The sequence below is a fragment of the Balaenoptera ricei genome, chromosome 6 (assembly GCF_028023285.1).
Source record: "Balaenoptera ricei isolate mBalRic1 chromosome 6, mBalRic1.hap2, whole genome shotgun sequence".
In the NCBI taxonomy this organism is placed as follows: Eukaryota; Metazoa; Chordata; class Mammalia; order Artiodactyla; family Balaenopteridae; genus Balaenoptera; species Balaenoptera ricei.
This window is the reverse complement of record NC_082644.1, coordinates 85,920,248-85,938,315: the sequence shown is the minus strand read 5'-3', so window position 1 is coordinate 85,938,315 and position 18,068 is coordinate 85,920,248. Positions and strand designations below refer to the sequence as shown.

General features: G+C 38.2%; 1 protein-coding gene across 4 annotated transcripts in view; it reads right to left on the bottom strand.

The window, feature by feature from the left end:
- The window catches only part of LOC132367151 (phospholipid-transporting ATPase FetA-like), a 76,922-nt gene extending 68,453 nt beyond the window's left edge, over positions 1–8,469 (bottom strand). For 3 of the 4 annotated variants that reach the window (XM_059924998.1, XM_059925000.1, XM_059925005.1), the window contains exons 1-2: positions 8,322–8,469; positions 3,096–3,173 (exon numbers count right to left, since the gene is read on the bottom strand). In XM_059924998.1, the coding sequence (XP_059780981.1) occupies positions 3,096–3,138 (43 nt within the window). In that variant the 5' untranslated portion in view covers positions 3,139–3,173; positions 8,322–8,469. Of the gene's footprint in view, positions 1–3,095; positions 3,174–4,788; positions 4,822–8,321 lie in introns of those variants that run through there. The other variant, XM_059924999.1, reaches the window with a different exon arrangement.
- Positions 8,470–18,068: the final 9,599 nt, after the last annotated feature.

Genomic DNA, 18,068 nt, shown 5'->3' with positions numbered 1-18,068 from the left:
GCAGAGTTACCTGCCAAATACTGGGTTTGCCACTGTTATTTTGTTGACTCAGGCCAACAGGATGGACCTGGATTAACTGCTCACTGCTCCAAACAGCACAAGCAATCTCTACTGCAGTAGGTAGACTTAGCCTATCTGATGGAATTCAGACCAAGAAAACTGGTTCCAATTACTTTTCATTGGTAAAAATTTTGACTTTTTGAAATGACCCACATTTATAAACATTCAAGTTCTTAACTATCTTCCTGAATGGGAGCACCAAGCTCTTATAAATTACTTTTTACATAAACATTTACCTAGTATTTACCATGTGCCAGATACTGTCCCAAGTGCTTTACAAATATTACCTCATTTAATCCTCACAACATCCTTATGAGGTAGCACTATTATTAGCCCCATTTTATGGATGAGAAGCTGTAGCATAAAGAAATTAAGAGATTTTCCCCAAAATAACAGTAAGTGGTGGAGCTAGGATTCAAACCTAGACAGTACGGCTCCAGAATCCATGGTCTTAACCACTGTGCCTTCCATGTGACCTTTACTTCCTAGCACTTACTGTAGATATAATTTGACATTTCTCTGTGCTATTATTTAATGTCTTATTACTTAATTAAAGGCTGTCCCTCAGTAAACCATAATCTCCATTAGGGCTGGGATTCTGTCTAGTTTTGTCACTATTGTATTGCCAGCATATAGCACAGTGGCATTTGGTGATCAATAAATATTTGTTGAATAAATTAATCAGTCTTTATTGACTATCACATTCTTCATTAACCTTGAACTTATTGCTCCCTAAAGTATTTTGTCCTCTATATTTTCTTTTCTTAAAAAGTTATTTATTTATTTGTTGAAGTATAGTTGATTTACAATGTTGTGTTAGTTTCTGTTGTATAGCAAAATGATTCAGCTATATATATGTATATATATTCTTTTTTGGATTCTTTTCCACTATAGTTTATTACAAGATATTGAATATAGTTCCCTGTGCTATACAGTAGGACTTTGTCATTTACCTATTTTATATATAGTAGTGTGTATCTGCTAATCGCTAATCCCAAACTCCTAATTTATCCCTCCCCCTCCTTCTGCCTTTGGTTACCATAAATTTGTTTTCTGTTTATGTTTGGTTCTGTTTTGTAAATAAGTTCATTTCTATCATTTTTTTAGATTCCACATATAACCTATATCATATGATGTTTGTCTTTCTGTCTGACTTACTTTACTTAGTATGATAATGTCTAGGTCCATCCGTGTTGCTGCAAATGGCATTATTTCATTCTTTTTTATGGCTGAGTAATACTCCATTGTGTGTGTATATATATCTATATCTTCTTTATCTATTCATCTGTCAATGGATGTTTAGGTTGCTTCCATGTCTTGGCTATTGTAAATAGTGCTGCTGTGAACATAGGGGTCCATGTATCTTTTTGAATTATAGATTTGTCTGGATATATGCCCCGGAGTGGGATTGTTGGATCATATGGTAGCTCTATTTTTAATTGAGGAACCTCCATACGGGTTTTCCACAGCGGCTGCACCAATTTACATTTCTACCAGTGTTGGAGGGTTCCCTTTTCTTCACACCCTCTCCAGCATTTGTTATCTGTATATTTTTTGATGATGGCCATTCTGACCAGTGTGAGGTGGTACCTCACTGTAGTTTTGATTTGCATTTCTCTAATAATTAGCGATGCTGAGCATCTTTTTCATGTGCCTACTGGCCATCTGCATGTCTTCTTTGGAGAAATGTCTATTTAGATCTTCTGCCCACTTTTTGATTGGGTTGTTTGGGGTTTTTTGTTGTTGTTGTTATTGAATTGTATAAGCTGTTTGTATATTTTAGAAATTAAGCCCTTGTCGGTCACATCGTTTGCAAATATTTTCTCCCAGTCCGTAGGCAGTCTTTTCATTTTGTTTATGGCTTCCTTTGCTGTGCAAAAGCTTATAAGTTTGATTAGGTACCATTTGTTTATTTTTGCTTTTATTTCTATTGCCTTGGGAGACTGACCTAAGAAAACACTGTTACGATTTATGTCAGAGAAATATTTTGCATATGTTCTCTTCTAGGAGTTTTATGGTGTCATGTCTTATATTTAAGTCTTTAAGCCATTTTGAGTTTCTTGTTGTGTATGGTGTGAGGGTGTGTTCTCGCTTCACTGATTTACACTGTCCTCCATATTCTCTGTTCATAAGAAGATGCAGGAGAAATTGGTCAGTTAGCCTGTTTTCCTCAACCCTCTCTCTTTCAGTAGTTCTGAGAGTAGGAGAGGACTTCTTGCTCTTTCCTTCTGTTGGGAGCTCCCTGACTTCCTCTTCCTAGAACCAGGGCCTGTGCCCTTGGAATGGGCTCCTTCCAGGAATCAGACAACTGCATAATGACAGAAAGTAAAGAAGGTATAGTGTGGCCTTAAATCAGTGACCTAATTTCATTCTCTGCACCTTCTCCATTCCTCAAAAGGAAGCCTAAATATAGAACTACAGTCTGGCTTGCTTTCTCAAAATTTTATGTTAGAAAAAGATTTCTTTTTTCATGTCAGGCAGCTTCATTCTTAAAGGTGGCTTGGGTGTGATTACTCCAGCTCCTTTTAGTACTTTGAATCACCACAGGAAAGCACAGAAGTGGTACAGAAATCCTCTCTAACACCATAGCCAGATCCACTTGCTCTGTCTGCAAAAAGTCTGCAAAAGATGACTTAATTAGCCTCAGCAACTGCTTTTCACATTAACCACTTCTTTTTCAGCAGGAGGCGGTTGTGAAGGATGGGGAGAGGAAAAGGAACACATGCTTTCCTGATGAACTTCCAAATAAAAGTACAAAATAAAATAAGAGTACAGATAAAAAAACAAAAGATGAGCAATTATAACTACTCAAATTAGAATTCTCAAATGACAGAACAAGGGAGCTTGTAATTGTAAGTACGAAGTATTTACTTCTGCAAAGTATATTTCCTTTCCTGGTCAGTTTGCTAAAATGGTAGTTTGGTAGGTTGGCCAGTCTATTTATCTGTCATACGTGCAAGTGCACACACATGTGCGTGCATGTGTGCACTTTTTAGAGGCAACAATAATGACATACAGACTTAGAGTTCACCTACCTCCATTTTGTTTGTCCTCACTTTCCTTTTCAAATACAGACATTGCAGAGTAGTTCCAGTTAAAATTCCCTGGGATTTCTGTAAAGGAAATAAAAAAATTTAGAATGAGAATTTCTCATTGCCGATACCATTTTACTTAAATGAATGTTTAAGAAACTTGGAACTTGATCTCTGAAATCCAAAATAAATCTACCTCTAAAATACATATGCTAAATTTTAGAATTCATTTCATACATCCTTATCATAAAGTTATATTTTCAAAACTTGGGAAACAGATTCTACTTCCTGGCAACCAAATCTAAGCTGATAACTATAATCTGTCAGAAAAATTAGCTGAAACTTGGAAACAGGAAAAATAAATCATTGGGTGATCTTTTAGTGAAGTTCTGGGCTTACACCTTTGATCAGTTTTCTGTTGGACTATTCTATAACCCCATAGGGCAGCAGTTAACTGGTAGATTTTCATCTAATATAGATATAAATATTTTCTCTCTGGTGGAAAAGATAACTCCAAAGGTTTTGATTAATGTACTTTAGGACTTTAAATAGTTTTGTATATAATTGAGAAATCTTAACTTTTTTTTTAATGAAATTGCCTATATATACACAGCTCCTAAATTTTTATTTGAACTGGCCTTAACATCTTACTGGTTCCCTCATTAATTAATGAGTTAAATAAAATCTGTGACACCTGTCCATTTTATATTTACATGAGAGTCATGTTTTTTAACCTTTTGAAAATTATCCTTTATCAAACTCCATGAGTATGCTACACAGAAAACCCTTCTGTCTCTCCATCCTTAACCCAATTCAAAAAAGGCCAATAAAGTATGTTTATTTTAATTAATTAATTTCTTTCAGGTCTCCTAAGTCACTAAGTGTACATAAGCCAAGACTAGAAAATATTACATGTATTTTCATCTTAATTATCCCAAACAAGATTAGATGGGACAAAAATCCATAATTTTGGGGGGAGTGTTAAGTCTAAGTAAAAGAGTATTTACAGCCAAGAGATGTTTGGCTGTCAGAAAAAAAAATTACCTGGGCAACTGTGATCACTTTGGAATGAGAATGCATCTTCCAGTTCTGCCCTCAGTGAGTCCCAAGTGACCTCATTAAGGATACAATTCATATTTCAATAATTTAGGCAGAGTTGCATCAAATAACTTGAGGAGCCAGGGAGTTAATAGCAGTTAGGTGTAAAACAACAAGAAATGAAGTGCTGGGTATTGTGACCAACTGGTGAGTGCATGCTTCCTATAAAAGCATCCAAATTTTTTAAAAAGTAAAATTAAATATTGTATAGGCAGAAAAAATTCACTTGTGCTGCAAGTTTTGTACCCCAACCTAAGGTCTGTTTCTTCTGTCAACAGAATCTGTGTGTTCCTAACGAACGTGAGCAGTTCTAATAGCACCACTCTCTAGGCACCCAGTCCTACCCTCAGTTGCCTGAGAATTCTCAGGGACCCCCACAGTAGGCTTGGGGTTCCTACTGCTGAGAAAGGAGAGCCAAGGATGGGAGGTCCTGAAGTTCTGGATTCTCTCCAACCCCTGCAGGGCCATCGACAGCTTTGAGAGGGTAGCCTGGCCAAATGCACACAAGCAGCACAGCTTGGAATTTGAAATGGTTGTGACACTTAATGGCCAGCCAGGGACCTGAGTAATGACTATTTAGCTGGAACCAGGCACTCACCCAAGCTTGTGATGCTCTCTACACGCACATCACATTACATTGCCGCCAACTGGAAAACACATTTCAGCTGTTAAACTCAGGGGAGGAGTAGGAGAATGTGAGGGAAGGGAAGAAGAAATGCGATGTGGGAGGGAAAAGGGAAGAGATGGAGGGAAAAAAAAAGGATTAGGAGCTAGAGAACTGGGTTTCATTTCAAAGTTTGCTACTAATTAACGACAATGTGACTTGGGGCAAGTTATTAACCACTTCATGCCTTAAATTTCTTCTAAAGTGAGAATAATTTTTTTTTTAAGAAACAGAAAATAAATTTAGCAGATACAAGATGGAGAAAGATCTGATAGGAATAAATTTGCCAGAAAGAGGTTTAGAGGTAATTATGTATTACAAACTAAGTACAACATTAGTTTCCATTAGGGAGCTAAGAAGAGCTGTGAGAGGATTAAATTAAATAATGTATGAAAACATCTGCCACAGTACTTGACACAAAGTAGTCAATCAACAAATGGCAATGTTTTAAAATTTTAATATACACACCCACCAGATTAGTAAAAAAAAATTTAAGTCTAATAATATTGTGTTAGAGAGAAAGTGGAACCACTGGAACAATTACATACTGTTGGTGGTATTAAAAATTGGACAAACCACTCTGGAAAACCATTTGGCCGTATCTAATAAAGTTGCTGGAGCATTTACCCTATAACCCAGCTAGTCCATCTTACTTATATACCCTAGGGAAACTGTCATAATATGTCACATACGAAGATGTGTGCAATAGCACTGCTCATAACAGCAAAACTGGGAAACCAACCAAATGGCTATTAATGATAGAATAGAGAAGTAACTTGTGGTATGTTCATAAAATGGAAAGCTACATAGTAGTGAAAATGAGTGAGCTAAGTTACACATATTAACATTGTTAAATCTCAGGAATATAATACTTAGGGAAAAAACAAATTGCAAAAGAATACATAAAATATTATTCCACTTATGTAAAGTTAAAAATCATGTAAAACTATATCATCAGGGATAAATACTTTCAAGGTAAACCTATAAAGAGAAACAAGGGAATGAAGAATACCAAATTCAGGGTAGAGGTTAGGCAGAGGGAAGGGGATGGGATGGAAGAAGCATACGGAGTGCTTCAAGCTACATTTGTGCTCATGGTGTTACTCTTTACAACTTACACATTTGTGATAAACTTTATATCTATTCAATATATGATAATAACAAAAGAACTAAAAAATTAAAGTGAACATACCAGATAGGAAATACTCTTCCTATGAGGAAGAATAATTACTCTGGAGAGTAATTTTTATTTTTATTTTTTTTTATAATTTTATTTTATTTTTTTCAGCTGCGTTGGGTCTTCGTTGCTGTGCGTGGGCTTTCTCTACTTTCATTTAGCGGGGGCTACTCTTCGTTGCGGTGCGCGGGCTTCTCATTGTGGTGGCTTCTCTTGTTGCGGAGCACGGGCTCTAGGCATGCGGGCTTCAGTAGTTGTGACACACAGGCTTAGTTGCTCCGCGGCATGTGTGATCCTCCCGGACCAGAGATTGAACCCGTGTCTCCTGCATTGGCAGGCGGATTCTTAACCACTGCACCACCAGGGAAGTCCTCAGAGAGTAATTTTTTTTAATATATAAATTTATTTATTTATTAATTTATTGGCTGCGTTGGGTCTTTGTTGCTGTGCACAGGCCTCCTCTAGTTGCGGCAAGCGGGGGCTTGCAGAGCATGGGCTCTAGGCGCACGGGCCTCAGCAGTTCCAGCACGCGGGCTCAGTAGTTGTGGCTCACGGGCTCCAGAGCACAGGCTCAGCAGTTGTGGCACACAGGCCCAGTCGCTCCACGGCATGTAGGATCCTCCCAGGCCAGGGCTCAAACCCGTGTCTCCTGCATTGGCAGGCGGATTCTCAACCACTGCGCCACCAGGGAAGTCCTGAGAGTAATTTTTAATTAACACTTACTAAAAGAGTTGGTCCAATTCAGATTACTACATGAAAAAACTTTTTTTATTTTGAGATAATTTTAAACTTACAGAAGAGTTGCAAAAATAGTATAGAGAATTTCCATACACTCTCCACCCACCTTCTTATGTTAATATCTTACATAATGATTAAACAATTAACAAACTAAGAAATTAACCTTGGTATAATACTATTAACTAACGTACAGAAAATATTTATTTTTTACCAATTCTTTCCACTAATGTCCTTTTTTGTTGTTGTTGTTCCAGGATCTAATCCAGGATCCCACATTACATTTAGTTGTACGTCTCCTTCAATATGTGACTGTTCCTCATTCTTTCCTTGTTTTTCATAATCTTGAGAGAGTTTTGAAGGGTATTGGCCAGTTGTTTTGTAGAAGGTGCCTCAACTTGAGTTTGATATGCCCTTCTCATTGCATCATATCAGGGGATACATGCTGTCATATGTACTCCTAGTGATGTGAACCTAGAACGCTTGGCTAAGATGGTGTCTGCCAGAACTCTCCACTGTAAACTTACTATTTTTCCCTCTGTAATTACTAAAAATTTGGGGGGAGGATCATAACATTTTAAAAAGAAGATTGAAAAACACTAGAGTCATAAATGAGTCATCAAGGAGAAGTCAAGAAATAACACCAGCCCCTATAAGACATGGTTACAGAAACTAAAGCTCTTAGACATGAGAATCTAAAGGTAGAAATAAGAGGTCCCACCTTGAGCTGATAATCTCCAAGCTGCCTAGACCTTGAACTGAGTCACATAACATAGAAACAAGAATGACCTTACTAAAACTTGGGGTTGAGGGTGGAATACTGGTCTACTGATATTTCAGCCTATAGAGTTCCGATTGGTATCACATTGCAAACCAACCTCAAGTTCCCCCAAGCCACAGCTGTGATTCTGTGCTGCCAGCGTCCTGTACCCTCCCCACACTTCTTATATACAAAAAACTGGCAAATTTACTAAGTATAAAGTATTAGAGAAAGTCTTTATATATTTAGCTCAGTCTGAAAACTACATAAACTAAAACACAATGCAGTCTAGCAATGGCATATTTGTGATACAAGAATAGCCAATGACTCTTAGTACTAGAATATCATAGACTGCATGCACGCAAGTCATTATTGGCTTTCAATGAACAAATCGGTCTTCCAGAGAGTAGAGTTCTTTACCAACAAAGGAACATACCCCTGGTTGACTTGAATGCTTTTGGGAATCTGAGGAAAGGACTCTCACATAGAAGCAGATGTGCCCATCATCCCTTGACTAAAATAAGAACTACATTTTCCCCAAAACAGTTGTGTAAAATCATGGAAGCTTCCAGTCTACTCCATTAAGGTTTCTCTGCGTTAGCTATTATATCCAATGCACAAATTCCCAGAGTTACTCCAGAAATCAATGTTCCCCCATCCCAATTCCCGCCCCATGAATCTCAGCAAAGGTAACAAAAGTTTTCTTTTTAATTTTTTCTTTTAAAAAAAAATGCAACAGAAGCACATATACTAAACAAATAAATAAATAAAAATAAAATAAAAAGCAAGCCTTACCCTGAAATGCTTTTAAATGGCACAGCCTGAGAACTGCCAGTACTCCACACTACACCTGTCTTCTCAGTTACAGTTCCTGCCTTATCCCCTCCTTATTTCAACCATAAATTCTTTCTGACTGGAAAACACAGATCTTCTAAACTTAGTAACTTTAAAACTCTGGGAGGGGTAGGAAGACGTTGAAACATCTACTAGTCTATGAAGCCATTTAGATGACTAGATCTCCTTCAGCTTCCTACGTCTGATTCCCGGCTTCTGGGAACTTGCCAAATTCTTTTTTTGTAGATTTTGAAATTCTGTTTCCTCTAGATAGGGAAAATGAAGAGAGTTTCAAAACCCTTGTTTGCAAACTGCTTCTTCCAAAGGTGGTTCATGGACCCCTCATAACCTTTCAATTAACTTGGATTTGGTTTCAAGTGGTTTAAAGCAAATAGCTGAAGATGAATATAAAACAAACTTCAAACACAAAATGGAGTAGAAAAAAACCTGCAAAACACTATAGTTTCTTAGCCACTGTTTTCATTTTCAAACTCATGGTCTTCCCCAGGAGTTACCTGCTCAGCCTATAAGGCAGGCTGTGTAAAGCTACTGTGTGCTACAAAACCCCTATTTTCTGCCTAGAGCTTTAAATTGGGTCTGAACAAATATTGGAGTCCACACAATCTCCTTCTGGCGCTTGTAATTTTGCAGTCTCACAGAGAAAGCTCCTTATTAGGTAGTATAATACTGATGCTTTGGGATAGTTTATTTTCCCTTTCTTTTAGTCTATAAAAATGAGTCAGTGTTTATTAAGCGGGTCTTAACTGTTTTGCACGTATATGTAGTTAACAAATATCTGTTGAATGGAATCTTAGAAATCAAGTACTATGTTCTTTTTTAAACAAATTTTATTTGTTTTAAAACTGGGGACAAGAGTGAGATAATAGAAAGAGTGCTGACTGTTGGGGAGTTTGAAAACTCCTGTTCTGTTCTCAGCTGGATTCCTAAATTATTTGTACCTAAAAAAAATGACTCTTTCCTTCAGTTCTCTAGCTTTTCTCATCTATAATAAAGGGCAATACCTGTCACTTCCCTTTGTCACCCCCCCCCCCCAAATTTAATGCAAAGCAGGGTTTTTTCAAATACTATTATGTACAGCAAGGAGGTTTCAGAACACTCTTCTGAAGTGGATTAAGGGTAGAGGGGAGCAAGGAGGAGGAAAAGGTACTCCCTCTCCTTCAACTTGAATAACTCTGATTTTATCTGGGATTTTCCTATATTCTAAATTGAAAAAGTAGTTTCTCCTGCTAAAAACAAAGTTGGAAGATCAGCTGGTGCTTCTGGGGTAAGTGCTTATTTGAGCAAGTTAAAATGTACATTTGTAGTTGTAACTCAACCTCCAGCCAGGCCAGGTGCAGTTCAAAGTCCTTAAACAGCCTCTCTCAATGTACCTAAGATTGGCATCTATGTGGTCTTGGCACAAATTCTCAACAAGAGCTGGAACTTCTGGGAACCACTGAAGATATTTCACCTCCTCACCTCCATCTTTTCTATTCCCACAGTCACCCCATAGTTCATTAAGACACTTAGTCTTCTCCTCCCTTGTTTTCATGACAATTAATTCTCCTGGTTTTCCTCCTCCTGCCTCTTTGACAGCTCTGCAGTGTGATGTAGTAAATTTCCACTGACCTAACTCTAAACCCTGGAGCCAACCAACACTGTCAAATGTATGACCTTGGTCTAATGAGATAATCACTCTGAACTTCTCCTTATCTCTCACATGAAGATAATCACTTCACCTTGGTTGCAAGGATTATATAAAATAAAGTATATCAAGCTTTTTTTTTTTTTTACAATGCCTTGCACATAATAGGTGCTCTTCCCCCACGGCATTGTTCTTATCCCTGTTTTCTGTGTGTGCTTTCCCTGAGTTATGATATATCCTCTCATTGCAGCTCTAGCCCTGGCTCCTAAAACTATCTCTAGTCCCAAACTTAAAACTGTTGGACATTTCCTCTTAGGTGCTCACTCTCATCTCAAGATAAACATGTTCCAAAATGACATTTCTTACCTTCCCTGATTTTAAGCATATCTGATCCTCTGCCTTATTATTCTGTAACTCGTTCATAAAATTTAAGAGTTACCATCTATTCCTTCTCTGATCACCTCTCAGGTTCTATATATTACATTTGAGGGTCTCTTGAAGCTACTACCTCCTTTCTAATCCCACTAATATCATCAGATTCTTTATACCTTCCTCCTGGATTCAATATCCTGTTATTTGCTTCCAACTTTTATAAACTATCCACTGCTGCCCTAGAGCAGAACACTGATCATGACTTCTTAGCAGCTCAAAAACCTTCGATGGCTTCCCATGGGTTACTGAATGAAGTTCAGATATAGTATCAGCCACACATTCAAGATGCTCTAATTTGAACTGTTCTCTCATCTTTCTCTTCCACTATTTACCTTTATTCAAACTGGCTATGTACTTTTCCCTCTATATGACCCATGCTTTCCTGCATCTATGCCATTGCTCACACTGTTCCTCCCAAGGGTAATGCCCTGCTCTGTATCAGTCACAATCTTTCAAAAGTTATTTTACAAAGGCCTGCTCAAATCCCATGAACTTCTCAATGAAGTTTCTCTGCTCCCCCAATCCAGAAATAATCTTTCCCCCATCCCAACTCCCATACCATTTGGTTGATATTATTTTCCTAAAACTAATAGTTTTTCTTGTGTTATAATCATCTTTTTTTTTTTAACATCTTTATTGGAGTATAACTGCTTTACAATGGTGTGTTAGTTTCTGCTTTATAACAAAGTGAATCAGCTATACATATACATATACCCACATATCTCCTCCCTCTTGTGTCTCCCTCCCACCCTCCCTATCCCACCCGTCTAGGTGGTCACAAAGCACCGAGCTGATCTCCCTGTGCTATGTGGCTGCTTCCAACTAGCTATCTATTTTACATTTGGTAGTATTTATAAGTCCATGCCACTCTCTCACTTCGTCCCAGCTTACCCTTCCCTCTCCCCGTGTCCTCAAGTCCATTCTCTACATCTGCATCTTTATTCCTGTCCTGCCCCTGGGTTCTTCATAACCATTTTTAAATTTTTTAATTTAAAATATTTTTTAGATTCCATATATATGTGTTAGCATATGGTATTTGTTTTTCTCTTTCTGACTTACTTCACTCTGTATGACAGACTCTAGGTCCATCCAGCTCACTACAAATAACTCAATTTCATTTCTTTTTATGGCTGAGTAATATTCCATTGTACATATGTGCCACATCTTCTTTATCCATTCATCTGTCGATGGACACTTAGGTTGCTTCCATGTCCTGGCTGTTGTAAATAGAGCTGCAATGAATATTGTGGTACATGACTCTTTTTGAATTATGGTTTTCTCAGGGTATATGCCCAGTAGTGGGATTGCTGGGTCATATGGTAGTTCTATTTTTAGTTTTTTAAGGAACCTCCATACTGTTCTCCGTAGTGGCTGTATCAATTTACATTCCCACCAACAGTGCAAGAGGGTTCCCTTTTCTCCACACCCTCTCCAGCATTTATTGTTTGTAGATTTTTTGATGATGGCCATTCTGCCTGGTGTGAGGTGATACCTCATTGTAGTTTTGATTTGCATTTCTCTAATGATTAGTGGTGTTGAGCATCCTTTCATGTGTTTGTTGGCAATCTGTATATCTTCTTTGGAGAAATGTCTATTTAGGTCTTCACCCATTTTTGGATTGGGTTGTTTGTTTTTTTGATACTGAGTTGCATGAGCTGCTTGTAAGTTTTGGAGGTTAATCCTTTGTCAGTTGCTTCATTTGCAAATATTTTCTCCCATTCTGAGGGTTGTCTTTTCGTCTTGTTTATGGTTTCCTTTGCTGTGCAAAAGCTTTTAAGTTTCATTAGGTTCCATTTGTTTATTTTTGTTTTTATTTCCATTTCTCTAGGAGGTGGGTCAAAAAGAATCTTGCTGTGATTTATGTCATGGAGTGTTCTGCCTATGTTTTCCTCTAAGAGTTTGATAGTGTCTGGCCTTACATTTAGGTCTTTAATCCATTTTGAGTTTATTTTTGTGTATGGTGTTAGGGAGTGTTCTAATTTCATTCTTTTACATGTAGCTGTCCAGTTTTCCCAGCACCACTTATTGAAGAGGCTGTCTTTTCTCCATTGTATATAATTATCTTTTTGAATTTCATCTCCTCTATCAGATTGGTAAGTGTGAAAATGCCTGATTAATTTCTGTATCCTCTAAAGCCCTAGCACAGGGCCTGGCTTCTAAGTAGGAGATCAGTTAAAAAAATTTTTTTTGAACTTAAAAATGAATAAAGACCAGCAACAGGTGAGTTCATTAAGAATATCAGACCATGGAAAACCTTTCTGAAAAAATACATGTTACAAGATGTCTCCTGCTGGTAACTTCATCAAGACAATTGCCATAAAGAATACAAACATTTTATCTGGTGATGTTTAAAGTCAGTTCCAGGATCTGTACATCTCGCAGTTAAAACCAATCCAAAGACACATTTCCCTTAGCTGCCCTACTTCGTTAGATACAAATATGGCAGCCAAAAAGTGGGAGCGTCTGTGACTAACATAACGCCAAATCTAAACCATGAGGGATTTTCGGGCCCCACATGTCACTTCTCTGCTGCTGGTCTATGCTCCATTACTCTACTTCACAGCAGAAGGCAGAACATTTCTAATGCTACCAGGTCAACAAACTGTGGGAATTTAAGTCACTCCAGTATGAGGTTCCCAGTCCCCATCTGTCCCCAGGAAATGGCTTTGAGACTAAACTGGGAACATCCCTGGATCACAGTGCCAACTACAGTTGTCAAGTGGTTTTCTCACATCATATGGGGTTTTATTGGGTCTAAGGAGAGTCACAGAGGGATCAGACTCAACTAAATTAAACTAAACCCAAGTGAAAAGAATCACATTGCCTTCTACTCCCACCAGGAATGTCTGGGCTGGGAGCCATCCTGGATATTGCATGGCCTCCCAGGGTCACTCTGATTCTGAAAATTACAGAATTTCACAATTGGAAAAGCACTGGGAGATATCTGGTCCATCCTCCCACCCAGAGCAGTCATTCCCTGTGTTCAGCAACCCTGGCCACCTTGCTTAAATACTTCCAGTGAAGAAGAAATCACTGTCTCTCAAGACAGCCTCTACATTTTCAGACAGTTCTATTTATGAATTCCTTTATTCATTAAATTTCTCCTGACTTCTATAAGCCCTGAAGGCAAGCAAGCACCAACAGTAGGGCCTGCCTAAATTCTACCTTTATCTTTTCCCAGTTGGTGAGCACTGACATGAACAAGCATCCAGCCCTTGAGTGTGCTACCTTATATATTACCCTTCACTCATCATCACCTTCCATCACGTGGTAATGTGGTCAAATGTACTGGGTGCTGTGCCCCAGGGTCCTGAGCCCTGAAATCTGGCTGATCCACCTACTACCTGAGCAGCAACCAATAAAACAAATTACGAGCACCTTACTTGTTTTTCAGCACAGATCTCGGCCATCTTAGCTTTGCTGCTTGCCCTGATTCTTTTTTTTTTTTTTAACATCTTTATTGGAGTATAATTGCTTTACAGTGGTGTGTTAGTTTCTGCTTTATAACAAAGTGAATCAGGTATACATATACATATATCCCCATATCTCCTCCCTCTTGCGCCTCCTTCCCACCCTCTGTATTCCACCTCTCTAGGTGGAGACAAAGCACTGAGCTGATCTCCCTGTCTTGCCCTGATTCTTTTTTTTTTTTTTTAATTTTATTTATTTATTTTTGGCTGTGTTGGGTCTTCCTTGCTGCGTGCGGGCCTTCTCTAGTTGCGGCGAGTGGGGGCTACTCTTCATTGCGGTGCGCGGGCTTCTCATTGCGGTGGCTTCTCTTGCTGTGGAGCAAGGGCTCTAGGCACGTGGGCTTCAGTAGTTGTGGCTCGTGGGCTCTAGAGCGCAGGCTCAGTAGTTGTGGCGCACAGGGCTTAGTTGTTCCACAGCATGTGGGATCAATCCAGACCAGGGATTGAACCCGTGTCCCCTGCATTGGCAGGCAGACTCTTATCCACTGCGCCACCAGGGAAGCCCCTTGCCCTGATTCTTAAATGCACTCCACTCCAATCTTATTCAACCTCAAACCCTTTTAGGGATTTCAATTCTCTATTTTCTCTCTCAGAGATTTACAATAACCTTACTCTACATATTTCAATTCCAGTCCAACAAATCCAAATCATGTTCTAGCCGAACTGGTTGGGCCTACCCAGACAAATGTTGTCTAAAGCAAGAGTAACAGTTCTGCTCATTGCAGTTCTAACAACAGATTGAGCAGGTGGGCACAATTATTTATTCTTACAGGTTTCCTCAGCAGCTCTAATTAACAGAGAATCCTGACAACCCTGAATTTCAGTAACTTCTGATGGACTTCTTCTGGGGTATGTTTAGTGGTCAGTTGTACCGTTGATCTCAGGAAGCTGTGTGGTGCTTGATAAGGAAGCTACAGGATCCAGAAAGACATATGTAGCAGAATTTGCGAATCAGATTTTAAACATGCTCACCCATGCCCTTGAAAGAAAGTTAACAAGAATTCAACATTCATGAATGTTTAACCATCTATGGAAATATTCTCTGAAGTAATCTGCTTAAGAGATGATTTAAAAATGTGCTGATAAGATTAAAGTACAGCCTAAATAAATCTCAGCATGGGGCTTAGGTGCCTCTCTAGAAAGGGAGGCATGAAGTTAAAATAGAACTAATCTAAGAGAAGCTCTCCTTATTAAAACCAACATGCTGGTCATGAGAGAGTGAAGAAGTGACCGTTTTTAGAACAGAAAAGACTGAAACATTTATCACTATTTCAACCACTGCCTGGGGAAAAGTTTCTCTGATTATAATGCCTATCAGAGTTACTTGGAAAGAAATATCACTAGAACAGAACAGACTATCACACTATCAGAATACCATATCTTAATGTAAATACCACACAGCTACATCCAGTTCTCTTTGTTGTAATTCTGGGATCTCGAATTTGGTTTCCTGGGTAGAGGTGACCGCTAGAAGGCAATGCCCTGAACATTACAAGACTTCCCATGGTAAAACTTTTAAATTAGCTGTTTTGTTGATAAATTGTTCTTTCCAGAAAGAAAAGAGTGAACTGATCCCCTGGGACCTGGTCACTCCTAGGACAAGCTGTAAATTGAACCAAATTTGTAAACCCTGGATTGGTGATGACTACATCAGGATATAGATTTGAGAGGCCCGACCTTGGCAGTTTGTTGTCTCAGTCTCACTCTCTCACTTCTTCACAACAATATGGTATTTTGTAAAACACAATGATTAGAGGCTCAGGAGATCTAAGATTTTAATTCAACCCTGTTAAGACTACTCTGAGTCTCAGTCTTCTCATCTATACATGAGAAGTTTGGACAAGATAATTTCTACTGCCCCTTCCAGTCTTGGAATCATTCTTGTTATTAGAAATAACAAGATTTCAGTAAGGTGCCTAGTTACAAAATAAATTTACAACTAAACAGCCTTTCTAGATACTTATAAAAAGCAGCTGGAAAAAAAAATGGAAAAAGTGCCATTTAAATAGCAACAAGATTTAAAACATCTAGAAATATGCCTAACAATAAATGTATAGATCTATACAAAAAGCCACAAAGTTTTACAGATGGCCACAGAAGAAGACCTGAATTAACAGAGAAATATGATGTTCCTGAATAGGGAGACTCAACATTGCAAAAATAAACTGTCCACCAGATTAAGCCACAAATTCAATGTAATCACAACCAATGGAACTTTTTTGAACTTGAATAAATAATTTTAAAATGTATCTGTAAAGAAAGCACTCATTCACTACCTTTTCCAGTCAGGGTTTCCTAGAGAAGGTATAATTTCATGAGTTTTTTGAATAAAAGGAAACACTTGTATACTTTCTGAGGGCAAAAAACCCCAATTTATATTTGCTTTAATACATCATCAAGCCTAGCATATAAATGTAGTTCTGTAAACCTGGTATTCTCAGGTTTAATAGTTGTGTAAAGTCAGCTTTCATGAGCAACCTTGAAAGCTCACACTGTAGAGTGATTTTATGGAAGCATAAATCTGAATTGGGTGCTCTGTGAAGTTAGTGTGCAGTACTCAGTAAGACAGTGGGTGAGCCTAGCTGACTGCCTAGAATTTGCATCTCAAAGAGGCTAATCTTTTTGTATGTGTCTATTAGCTATCATTTATGTAGTAATTTTCATTTAAGACCCAGAGGTTACTTACCTTTTCAGTTATATTTTATTTTATATTAATTTATTTTTATTCAATTATATTTTATTCTATGGGAAGAATTACACACTACAATGATATTCACAAATTTAGTGACACCTGACAATCTCATTCATGAATGGATGCATGCACGTACATAAACACACATGATGGTTGGTTGGCCATAAGGCTCTGAAGAAGCAGAGGAAGAGCATGACAAGTTCAAAGTGGGAACAAAAGTGGCTAGGGATGAATGGTCAAAGATCAGAAAGAAAATACAGATTGGGGGAAATGAAAGGAGACCACAGAAACTTGTTGAAGTTTAAATGAAGTGAATAAGGTTATAGAGAGGTTCACTAATTCTTTTAGCAAATGTGTCAAGTATTACACTAGGGCTAGGGAATGCAGAAAAGGATCAGACACTATCCCTATTACTGCCTTGAAGTGATAGTAGGGGAGACATACAAGAAAAAATTGCTATATAGTATGGTGGGTAGTATGACAGAGGTAAGGACAGTGTGTGTGGATGTGCAAAAGCGGAACATCTAAAACAGATTGTACGGATCTGGTAATGTTTCTTGGAGCACATCCTGAGCTGAGTTTTCAAGCATAAATATAAGTTAGCTTAGTGAACATGCTAGACAGAGTTTTCCAGGCAGGGGTGAGGAACAACATATGAAATGGCATGGAGTGAAGTACACTGCAGAATGCCACTGAATACTTTAAAAGGTGAGTTAACATGATCAGACTTGTGATTCAGTAAGATACAGCATCAGAATGGAGCCTAGCTTGACTGATGGCCAGGAAATGAGATAAGACGCTACTATTTGTAATCCAGAGGAAAAATAATGAATAGATGAGTTAAGGCATTTGTAATGGGGATGGGGAGAAGGCATTACGTTTGACAGTTTTTATATATGAGGTAAAAATCAACAAAGTGGGATTTATCTTGGTGAATTTACTAAAGTCCAGGAGCTGGACTTCAGTTTTTAGACTCAGGAACTTGGTTTTGGCTGCTCATTGAGACTGAATCCATAATTCACATTAACATTAATAAGGTTTTAGAGGCTAATATAAAACCAGAATGGCAGATGATTATTTGCAATGAAATAGGTTAACTGCCACAGTGACTATAATATTTACTTTGGCACATTCAGACATTTTCTCCTTGGAAAAACACGTATATGAGAAACCAATCATAATCAGAAGGTTGCTTGATCAACATGGAATTAGAGGTAGGGAAATTAAATTGTGTGTTTTAAACATTTAATAACATCAGGCCACAATGCAGAGAGAGGAATGTTCAAGTTTGTGGGCTACAATCTCTCCCTTGGACAGTACTTGCATAGGCACAACCAAAGTATGCTTCTCACTCTCCTGTTTCTATGCTGTCTTTGTTAACTAATAGCACTTCTATGAATATTCTTTAGACAAATATATTTAGTCAACTCTTAATCTGTCCAGCCGGACTTTTATGGGTGATTTTTGGG